Here is a 12,266-nt window from a genome sequence, read left to right on the forward strand (position 1 = left end):
CGAAAAATATTTGAGGCTCAAAATGACCTTTAAATTGCTCTTTAACAGAGTATGTGATACTATCATGGAACCATGTGAAAAATATCATTTACTCCTTATTTTGTAAATGATTATAATGAACACTTTAATTGCACTTACCCTGGGATACCTCACTGTATATATATATCATCCTATATTTCAAACTGTCCCAAGGTAGGGACATTCTAAGCACCCCACAGATGGCAATAAGCCTGCTGGTATCCTGAGAAATCAGCATAGTGTCAATCTGAATTTGCCACATTTAATAGGCTCCCTGGACTCCCACCTTCTTGGACCAAGTCCTCTGCAGTGCTAACTCCATGCTCTATGAGCTTCTGGCAGTCATCTAGTGGTTTAATGGTCTCTTGTTCAATGGTATCCACCTCTTGCAAAAGGGTCACCAATCGCTCATCCAGGAGCTTCCCAAGGGTTCCCTTTAAATCATTAAAATGCTGTTTGAGGACATCTCTTGTCTGTGATGCACTCTCTTTGATCTGAAAAGAAATAATATAAAAACTCAGAATCAGAATCACTACAAAAGGCTAATCCACAAACAACACCTATAATAATTTCAAGGTACTACACAGCCATCATCTGTAAAACCAAATGTGATGCACCGACATGAACTTGCAGACTTGCATAGAACTGGCCTTTGGGTGAGACAGAATGGGCTCAAACCCTGGTCCCATCATTCCCAAACTGTGTCAGTATGGTCCAGGTGATTAAGCACTCTATGCCTCAATTTCCTTATTTCTCAAATGAGTGTACTAATTAATGCTTACCTCCTGGGGTTTGCTGTTAGGACTCAATAAAAATAACGTATGTTGTACTTAGTAGAACAATCAGCACACTGTTGTTCTCAATAAATAAGTGTTAGAAAGTATTATCTGCACAAAGTAGTTCTTGGCATTTCTTATATTTCAGTAAGAAATAATTTTAAATTAGGGGATTAAAATTCATTTTACTGAAAAGAAGTAAAGAAATGGTAGATTAGAAAGCCACAATACAAAAAACAAAAAACCCCACTCATGGATAAAATGCCCTTATTATGCCAAAAAAAAACCCTAAGAATTTATTTAAAATCCCAAGGGTCTCATAAGAGACAAAAAATGTTCAGGAAAAACACACTTCTGGGACAATGACTTAATCTTTTTTGAGTCATGGTCCTCTTTACGAATCTCAATGAGAGGTTTATAGACCCACTTCCAAGAAAAATGAATAATCCATACCCTGAATAAATTTATTCAATTTCAGAGGTTACAAACTCCCTTATATCCTAACCATGGCTGCCTGTTATAATTCGGACTGCAGGGCTCCATCCCAGACCTACCCACCTCACAAGTGCATCTGTGATTCTGCAGCTCATACTTCGAGAAACAATGAGATTAAGAACTGTTCTCAGAGATAGGGCAGGAAAGTCTTTACATCTTACACATGTTTTGAAAAACCAGTTACCTATACAGACACCAGATTTTTTTAAAGAATACAGATAACAAACAATTCATTTTCTCTCACTTAAAAATGAAACTCTAACTATAAGCCAAATGCTCAGTTGAATTAAAGTAAATGCATTTACTTTGCAAACATTATCATATTAGTTTCATATGACATTATGTTTACTGCCCTAACCCTTTTACTAACTTTATTTTAACAAGAGCATATGAAGTCCAAGAAAAACCCACCAAGAAAGACTATATCAAAATATGGATAAAACACAACATCTCAACAGTTAATAGAGAAATTTAGAGAACTTTCTATTTATTCTCTAATACTAAATTTAAATGGCAGAATACAAAATTATCTTACAGAAATGTTCACAACCACATAAAAACAAAAGACACTCCTGCCCAAGGACAACAAATCAATACCAAAAGAGGAACAGTTTGATTGGTTTGGTGGGCAGATTATAGAAACAATTTTTTCTCCTTTTAATGTTAATGGAAGTTACAATGAAAGGTATCTGTGCAGTGATAAAATTTCTTAAATCACAGCATGGCTGATGTGGCTCAGTAGATTGCGTGCGGGCCTGCAAAACAACAAGGGGTTGCTGGTTCAGTTCCCAGTCAGGGCCCATGCCTGGGTTGTGGGCAAGGTCCCCAGTAGAGGGTGCATGAGGGGCAACTACACAATGATGTTTCTCCCTCCCTTTCCCTCTAAAAATAAATAAATAAAATCTTTAAAAAAGAAAATAAAATTTCTTAAATCATAAAGGGAGAAATCCTAATTTAAGTATAATTATTAACTATCTCTATAAAGTTACTAAAGAACTTCTATAAATAAACCCAAGTTAAAGTTTTTTTTTAATTATTTTTTATCTTTTGAAGGTTTTTATTTATTTATTTTTGAGAGGGTAAGGGAGGGAGAAAGGTGGGGAGAGAAACATCAATGTGTGGTTGCCTCTCACACGTCCCACACTTGGGACCTGGTCTGCAACCCAGGCACGTGCCCTGACTGGGAATTGAACCAGCAACCCTCTGGTTCAGGTCGGCACTCAATCCATTGAGCCACACCACCCAGGGCTGGGGTTTTTTTTGTTGTTATTTTTTAAGGGCCCATACTTGCCCTGGTCAGGTAGCTCAGTTTTTTAGAGCATTGCCCTGATACACCAAGGTTGCAGGTTCTATTTCCAGTCAGGTCACATACAATTCATTTATGCAATGAATGCATAAATAAGTGACACAACAAATCGATCTCTCTCTCTCAAAATAAATAAATAAATAAAGCCATACTCAAAATGTGCTTGATTTGGTTTATCAACTCAGCTGTGAGATCCTTGAGAATAAGGCCCTAACATTCTAGCACTAAGCAAATAAATGTTGTTGAATAAAAATGAAGTTAATTGTGTATACTTTTAAGACCTTATTAAAAGAACCAGGGAGAGAGTGTCTTATGATTTTGATACATCACTTGGAATATTGTCAGAAACACAGAAAATCTGTCTCCACCCAAAGCTACTGACTCAGAACCTGAATTTTATAACAAGATCTCCAGGTGACTCAGACCTTACACATACAGAAATTAGTGAGTACAACATTCGGGAACACTGTGATATAGTTCACACCCCCATCACCAAGAGGAAATTCTGCAGCGAACACTATACCAACCAGGGCCTATCTCGCTCTTTAACGGATACAGCACACACAGGAAGTGCATTGGTTAGGTAAAGTCAATTTCCTCTTTAGAAAGAATTCAAAAGCTCCTTCAGCTGGTGCAGGGCCTATGTTTTGTTTTTGTTTCAGAACCTCAGAAAAAAAGGAAGTATGTGAACACAAAGCTGCGAGAAGGCCAGGGCGGGGAGAATCCATTTCCAAATTCACCCCCTGTACTTTCATTGTAAATATGTTCCCTTTTGTTCATAGAACCCCAACCACTGCTGTTTCAAACTTGATACAACCTTGGTATCGTTTGCTTCTCCCTGAAATGCAGTTCATAATCTAAAGCCTCAGTCACCTTCAAGCCAATCATGTAACCAAGTGTGTTTGCTTAGCTTTATGAAGCTTTTAAAAAGTGCAGGCTTCACTGCTGAGTGAATTTGTTCCTATTTGATGTGGTATCATGGTCCAATGTACTCAGAGTTAGCTCATTAAATCGTCACGACAGCTCTGAGAGGTGGGTCTGTACTGTTTATGTTGAAGAAAGTGAAGCTAAAAGACATCAGATACTTCCCGAAGGTTTCCCAGTGCCAGAAACAATCAGACTCCAAGGACAGTAGTCTTTCCATGAGCCAGGCTATTTAGTTCTTACAGATCCCATCTGAAAGAGTTCCCAGGTAGACCTGTAAATTAGGTATTGACTGAGTCACTTCCTGATGTAACATGTATTTATTGTCCTTGCAGGAAGAATCCTGTGGTAGTCCACACTCAGCCCCAAATGCTATCTCGCCATTCTGGGGCAAAAACTCAGGATGGTTTGTAGTAGACCTACGAATACAGATGATACACAACTCAAGGTCTCAAAAAGGAAATGAATATATGTTGTTTTTCTTGATTGATAATGTTCTGAACCAATTTTCCACTAGAGCCTCTACTATAACAGACCATCAAAACTTACAAAAAAATTTCAATTTAAAAAATACTTACACAGTTTCCACTGTAGTTGCTTAATCCCAAAGAAACTTTATTTTTATACAGTTGCTATATCAAGAGAAAGGATAGGACAGAAGAGACTAGAATGTGTATTTCAGGAAATTAAGTAATTGGAATCTCCTCTACCTCCTCTAAAACATGTATCTTCATGACTTTACAGAAGAAAAGAAACTTTCATCTTCCAAGTTTAATCTAAGAATTTATTTTCCCAACTGTTTTGCAAATAGGAAACTAAAATTATTTTGAAATTAGAGACTGGCTTTGAACACCATTAGCTAACATTAGAACATAATGATCAAAAAAATAAAAGACAAAGATAAAAACAGTCAACTGAAATTGAAGAAGCTAACCAAAATGTTTCTTCTCAGTTCACATGAAATGTACTGCATTAGCTATTTGTCTTTGTACTGACATCAAGTCATTAGTCAGTAAAAATAATGATAGCAATAACAATACAGATCTACTGTATTGTTACTGAATACCTACTGTGTGCTAGGTACTTACATCCACGGTCTTACTTAAATTCTACCACAACCCTACAAAGAAAGCATCTGTAGATGAGTAACATACGAGTCAGGGAGATGAACTTGCCCACATCATAAAGCTAATAAAGTGGCAGAGAATTTTAATGGTCTGACTCATGTATGGACTCATAAGAGCTGCTGCATTTTCTTCTTACCTCTCTGATGATTAAGCTATTTTTTTAATGCTTACTTAACAACTTTCAGAAAGAAAATCTTTATTACATGATGGGTAGTGTTAATTTTAGTGACCCCCCAGTGAACCACAACTTGGTACTCACATCCCTATACAGTCCTCTCCCCTAGAACAGACGCTGGGCCAGTCACTGGCAATGCAGTCAATATGCACAGCTACAGAGGGGAAGTGATCCTCTGCCAGTTCCAGGCCTCTGCCTTAAGGAAACCTAGCAACCTACGCCTTTGCACTTTGGGGGGCCTGAGTCACCATATAAGAAGTATGTCTACCTTTCAGCAGAGAGCAAGTGGAAGGAAGAGGAGAGTAGGAAGGATGGGAGGGAGGAAGAGAGGGAGGAAAAGAGAGAAATGGCACTGAGGTCCAACCACACCAGAATTCCAACTGACTCCAGTGACCACCAAGGCTTCGCACAGGTTAACTGAACATTCTGTCTTGAACATTCCAGACTTAGCTGCCATCTAATTGCAATTACCTGAGTGTTACCAGCAAACTTAGGAGAAATGGTCGATTGAGCCTCAATCAATCCCCCAAACAGCAAGCAAATAAAATGATTGCTTTTAAGCCTTTATACTTTGACACAGTTTATGGAGCAACAAATAACCAAATCATATGATAAAACAAATGTTTAATTCTTGATTATCTGCATTAATGAATAAGATGCATATAATCAAGGCCACAAATAATATTTTTTAAATGTCTGCAAAATTACACCCACAACATTCATAAAGGCACTCATTCAGTTTTTAATGAGATCTAGTATGTTCCAGGAACTGGACTTATAAAGATAAATAAGGCATGGGCCTGACCTAAAAAAAACTGTCATCCTGCTAAAGGAGATAGTTGCATGCACACGTAACTATAATAAAGTGCAGTATTAAGTTCTCGTGTGAGTGGGATAGCCAACACACTACCATCAGAGCTCGAAAAGAGCGTTCTGTTGGAAAAGGGAGTAGGAGAGAATTCGGGGACATCACTTTGAATAACAGTAATATTTAGTGATATTATTATTACAGTTAATATGAGTATTAAGCACTTCATATGTCCCAGACATTGTGCTAAGCATTTTAAATACATTTCTCATTTTAATTCCCACATCAGCCAAGTAAAGTAGGTACAATCCATATCCTCATTATATAGATAAGGAAAGTGAGGATCAGGAGAGTTAAGTTTCTCCAAGTCTTATGGCTCATAGAGGCAAATACTAACAAAGTGAAATAACTGCAAATATAAGTGATTCATCGATTCCTCTCAATAATGAAAGCCTGCCCTATATCTGTTTGGCTTTTTAGGTCATAAATTAGCCACGTTATTTACCAGGTTTATAGTGACAAGTACAATTTCTATTGAAAACAAAGCTATACAGAAAAACTGACATTTACACACTTTTTAATTAACACCACTGATCTTAACATTATGGATTCATCGGGTGGGGGGAGTGGTGGGGGAAAAATGGAGATAACTGTAGTTGAACAACATTAAAAAAAAGTAGTTTTAAAAAAAACACTATTGATTCAGAATGTTTTCATTCATATATATATCTCATTCTATATTTCAAGTGAGTTTTGGATTCAACATGCTGCTTTCAGAGTGTCACGTTTAAAGACAATTTGTGAAAAGACTTATTCAAGAAAAGATGACTGAAAAGCCAATGTAAATATGTTTCTTTTGTATACAAATATATGTGCAGACTTTTTCTTGGCTGTTATTTAGCACTGCTTCTAGAGCTTTGCTTCCTGTATTTTGGTGTACCTGAGTCAGTACCTTTCAGCCTACCACCAACCAGTGCTCCACAGGTTCCTATGTAATGTACTCTAATGTACCTCTATGTTAAAAATTAGATGGTACATGGGAAATTTTTCATAATAAATGCTTGTGATATAGTATTAACCAAAAGAAAAAAATTGCCACAAAGTTGTATATACAGTAGTCTCTCAATTTTGCAAAATAATGTCTAAAAGAATAACCAAAATATTAATAATGTTTTTTTCTAAGTAGTAGAATTATGGGTTATTTTTAAGTTATTTCTTCCATTCTTGGTTTTCCCCAGCTCTATATTTAACCTTTTCTTAGGACACTCTGATAGGGACATTTTAAGTACTACTGCAGCACAAATTATTTCAAAAATATTTCTGCACTGTTTTGAAAATAGGTAACAGAAGGGGAAGTAGGAGATAAAAGGAGCAATAATAGCTTTCTTTTCTTTGCTTAGCTACTAAGACTTCCTGCCCCGGTTCTCCGAAATAACTTTTTTTCCTGCTGAGTTCTATATCTGTCCCAGCCTTTAACTAGTATGCTATGTGTTTTCAAATCCTGTGGGAAGAATAATCTATGGAAAACCTGGTCTGTACATTAGGAATACCAAGATTAGAAGTGAAGTCTTACAGAAATTATCTGAAATCAACTATTAAAAACAGAAAACAAAATACTGTGAAAGATAAATGATCACATTATAGATGTTAAGACACTCTAGGAAAGCACAGGCCTGAGACTGTCAATTATTCACTTGAATATCACTATATAATTATGTAACAAGCCTATGATATGCCAAACAACGTTTTAATCTTGCGGATAAACCACAGTGATTTATAACAACACACCTGGGGCTCAGATTAAACTACAGAAATAGGCAGAGAGCTGACCAAGTGGTAATGATACACGGTAAGACAGTGCGCCTCAAGTTTTAATGTGCATACACATTATCCCCGCAATGTTGTTAAAGGGTAGGTTATAATTCAGCAGGTCTGGGCGGGGCCCAGCTCCTGCATTCTTCACCAGCTTTCAGGTGAGGATGCCACTGTCATGGTCATGAACCACCCATGTAGTAGCAAGGATCGAAGGGACACCCCTGGTTAGAGTTGGGCAGGGTCCTCACCAAACAGTATCTTGATTAGGTACCAGGGTCTGGCCTTTAACTCTGAAAGAGCAGACACTTGTTTTTGTCAATGCCCTGAGAGACACTGAATAACACTAACTAAAAGGCCCACGAAGGACAACACATTCATTTTATAAAGTGAAATATAACTATACGCAGTCTAGAATATATTTCCCACTGTAGGCCCCTCCAATTCCTCAAAGTAATCCCCCTTCAATAACGTGCAAGGATGGAGTTTCTAGACCTGCAAAGCTGAGGACGAGACCCTGGAGAGCAGCAGTGTCATCAAGGAAGGGCCACTCTGTAGGGCACCTCTGACTGGCCAGGTGACGTCACCTTGTGACATCTGGATCAGCTATCTCTACTTACAAGAAGCAGAAAGCCAACCTGTAGAAATAAACAAGTGATGAAAAACACAGTGGGAATAACATCTAAAAATGACTACACAAGAATTTAGGGGTTTTTCTCATCTGTTTTGATATTAGTGGTAATAGTCTACTGATCAGCATCAAAGGAAAGAGCAAATCCATGAAGGCAGTGGTGTGTTTCCCTGACCACAGTATTTCTAGGACCTAGGAGAATCTCTGGCCTGCAGCAGGCACCCGATAAATATTTACTGAGTGAATGAACAAATGAGTACTTACAGAGAGTGGGAGTTAATTTCTCTGGTATTTACACCTTAGCACCAAGGACTCCAGGGAGCTATAGAGAACTATTCTTAATAATTTCAACATCAGTTAGGCCAGACTAGCTGTAAACATTATCTGATTTCCTGAAGACAACGAACATCTCACTAGTCTTTTATTCAAACAGTAAGAGTTACAGACTACCCCTGCATTCCTATACAGCACTTCCTTTTCTAAGACAGATGGTACAACACAAACTTAACCACAAGAGGAGAAACTGCTACATGCTAGCAGTTGTTTTTGACAGAATACTTAAAAGATTTTTACTCTTCCTTTTAGACTTTCATAGACATGATTTCTTAACATGACACAAATTTCATGAGAGTTTTAAAGGGTAAGAAACAAAAGCAAAGGTAAAAAGTATGCCAAGAGGTCTTGAAAAAGTTAAACAGTTACCACACCACCCAGCATTCCTAAGTATATACGTACTAAAAGAACTGAACACATAGCCACATAAAAATTTGTACACAAATAATCTTAGCAACATTATTCACAAGAGCCAAAAGTGAAAAGAACCCAGTCAGTTCTATCAACTAATGAATGGATAAATAAAATGTGGTTAGCCACCCAATGAATATCATTCGGCCATAAAAAGGAAAGAAGTACTGATACACACTACCACATATATGAACCTTGAAAACATTATGCTAAGGAAAGTCAGTCAGCCCCAAGGGGCCACATAATGTAGATGCCATTTACATGAAATTCCCAGAATAAGCAAATCCAAGGAGAGAATAAAAGTAGTTTAGTGGTTGCCAGGGGCTACAGGAGTGACAGCTAGTAGGTAAGGGGTTTCTTTTGGGGGTGATAAAAATGTTCTGTAATTAGATGGTGATAATGGTTGCATATCTTTGTGAATATTCTAAAAACTGCTGACTTGTACATTTTAAGGCACAAAAAATTTTTTTTCCAGCTCTCACCAGAGGATATGTTCATTGATTTTAGAGAGCAAGGAAGGGAAGAGGAAAAAAAAAACATCAATGTGAGAGAGAGACATCAATCCAGTATGCCTCCAGTATGCACCCTATCTGACCAGGGATTGAATGTGCGACCCATGTGACCTGACTGGGAACCGAATCACAAACTTTTGGTGCACAGGATAATGCTCCAACCAAGTGTGCCACCCGGCCAGGGCTAAGGGACAAATTGTACAGTATGCAAATTATCTCAAATTTTTTTTAAAGCATCCTTCCAAAAATCAGCAAGAAAAGAAATATACAAATCCTCCCCCCATGAAAAATCTTTGACTAAAAAGCCATATATTTCATGTAGTTATTCTGAAAATGACTGGGACCCTAAAAATATCCTAGCCACCAAACAAAAGCAGCTGCTTATTTTGATAACATTTTTGTAACACAGACCTTCCTTAAAATGCAAGTTGACAGAGGGCTTATTCTACAAACCCAAACATACAATCCTCCAGAATTAGCTTTGAGGAGAAACGCAGTGGTAACTGGCACTGGCACAAAACAGATTCCAGTTTACAAAAGAATTACAGTCTAGTCAGAAGGCAATGTCATCAGAAGGCACACTGTGATGGATGTTCTTAGTGTTTTCTGTCTCCATTCTGAGAGGATGGGCCTCAAAAACAAAACAAAACAAAGACCCATACTAAACTATACTAAATTATCAGAAAGTATGTCCTGTATTTAAATTATTGGATATAAAAATCTAAAGGAAGATAAGTTTGGAAATTGAATACTAAACCATTCAGGATGGGGTCATACAAAAATTTTTTAATGCATTCACTATCACACCAGAAATTACTAAGTACTACTCCCAGGTGCCAAGCTCACTCATTTAGTGTCAACGCTCCTACTTCGATGCTGATGCAGCTAAACAATAGTCCTGTTCATACATAAGGTTGGTGTATGAACTGGCTGAAACATTAGTCATATAATGAGATGCTTTAATCTCTTTTTAAACTATGTCCTAGATTTAGAACCTCTGTTTCAAAATAGCAAAAGGAATAATGCAGATGTTTTCAAATGGAAATCAAGATAAGGATATTGGAAGGCCTTGAAAAGCACTCACTAAATCAAGAAAACCATATCTAGGTTTTGCTCCTAAAAGATAAATGATGAGTAGCCTACCTAAAGGATTTTAAAATATATAAAACCTAAAGCATGTTGAGCACCCTTAATGAAGAGACCGGCCGAAGGCACTGTTATCAGCGCACTATTCTGCCAGCTGTACATTTTCAAATTCTGAGCAGCACAGAAGGTACTAGGATGACAACACAGATTAATATTAATGTGATGAAATCCCACTCACTCAAAAAGCATTTATTAAGCGCCTATGTTCACAGTAGTTGGAGAATTATCTGTCCTATCACACACTGGGAGTGGGTTATATCTTTTTGTGTGTAAGTTCCAGGGTGTAGGGCAACCATGTGGCTTTCCTACATCGTTGATAACTACGTCCACGGGGAAGAGATAACTGCTATCCCTTGAAAGTATATTTAGCTTCTCCTTTCAGTAATCCTCTTTTTAAATCTGTTTTTCCATTTCCCTACACCTTTGTATTCCACCCCTCAAGTATTCCATTCTCCTCCTTCTGACCTGCCAACACAACTTCACCTTCAATTCTAAACTACCTAGAACCGGGTTAGGATAAATGTTTTTTTTTAAATGCATTCAAGATCACATGAGATATTAAGTACTGTTCTCAAGCATTAATCCCATTCATTTTAGTGTTGACTGTACTGCTGCTTCTCAATCTTTCTCAGGCTCCCTCTAATCCTCCCTTTTCAATATCCATTTTACCCCCACCTTTAGCTGTCCAAAGTGTCCACCCCTCGTTTTCGTCAGGCTCTCTAAAATCAGCCTCCATCCCCACAGCAGGATTTCCCAAGAACCTCCACCTTCCCCAGCTCTCTTTAATCTTCTTCACTACCGTCTGTGACGTCCTCGGGGTTTGCTCTGGTCCGTCATTCTCCCCAACCTCGGACCCTCCCATCCCCACCACCACCGCACACAATTTAGGGAACGCCCCCTCACACTCTCCCAGGATCCCCCCAACAGTCTCTTCCTCTTTAGAGCGCCCCCCTCCCGCACTATTCCCAGAGCCTGCTTGGTATCCCTGCACCTTCAGAGCCTCTTCCCTTCTCCCCTCACAGTTTCCGGACCCCACCACCTCTCGGAGCCCTCCTGGCCCTCGCCCACCCGCGGGGCAGGCTCCCCGGGGCCCACAGCGCCCCTCCGGGCGCGGCCGTCCGACCTGCCTCTGCGCCTCCCGCAGCCCCTGTAGCCTCTGGCCCAGCTCCTGCCGGTAGCTCTGCGCTGCCTCCACGTTCTCGCGGGCCTCCTGCAGCAGCAGCTCTGGATTCAGCTCCATCGCCACCTCGGCCGCCGGGTCCGGGCGCGGTTCCCTACAGTCCCGGGCGCCGCAGAGCGGCCCGGCGTGGCCAAGCGCATGCGGAAGCACCGCCCCGCCCCGCCCCAGGGCGGCCTTGATTGACAGCCACGCGCGGGCTCTCAGCTCTGCCGGCGTCTGGATCACAGCACCGCCCGGCGCTCCGGCCGGTAGCTGCTCCTCTGGGTTCGCGAGCAGCGCCGGGTCGGCGGCGTCTCCTCTGGACAAGCGTAGGGCAGGGAAAGGTTAGTAACAACTAACACTACCTTACGAAGTGCTTCCCACATCTTATCTCATTCTGGCCTTCTGGTTTGTCGGTATCTCAGAGGAGGACGCTAAAGGACAGAGTGGTTAATCAGCGTCGAGCCGTGGGGATTTCAACCCTGGTGGCTCTTAAATCGTCATTGTCCGACCTCCCTACTCAACGCGAATCCCAGCAGCGGATGGTATTATTGAAGTTCCTCTGAACCAGGTACCACGCCCATATCACCCAGAAGCTCATAGTCTAATTAGGGAGACAAGACTGGCCTTAAC

The 12,266-nt window shown here is 39.7% G+C and overlaps 1 protein-coding gene across 1 annotated transcript in view; it reads right to left on the reverse strand.

Annotated features, from left to right (window-relative positions):
• Positions 1-11,830, reverse strand: part of CRLF3 (cytokine receptor like factor 3) — a 31,581-nt gene extending 19,751 nt beyond the window's left edge. Inside the window, exons 1-2 of the mRNA XM_045837586.1 lie at positions 11,598-11,830; positions 305-512 (exon numbers count right to left, since the gene is read on the reverse strand). Of these exons, the coding sequence (XP_045693542.1) occupies positions 305-512; positions 11,598-11,714 (325 nt within the window). The 5' untranslated portion in view covers positions 11,715-11,830. The remainder of the gene's footprint in view (positions 1-304; positions 513-11,597) is intronic.
• Between the last annotated feature and the right edge of the window lie 436 nt (positions 11,831-12,266).

This window comes from Phyllostomus hastatus, unplaced genomic scaffold (assembly GCF_019186645.2).
Source record: "Phyllostomus hastatus isolate PE091 unplaced genomic scaffold, TTU_PhHast_1.1 phas_contig_210, whole genome shotgun sequence".
Classification (NCBI taxonomy): domain Eukaryota; kingdom Metazoa; phylum Chordata; class Mammalia; order Chiroptera; family Phyllostomidae; genus Phyllostomus; species Phyllostomus hastatus.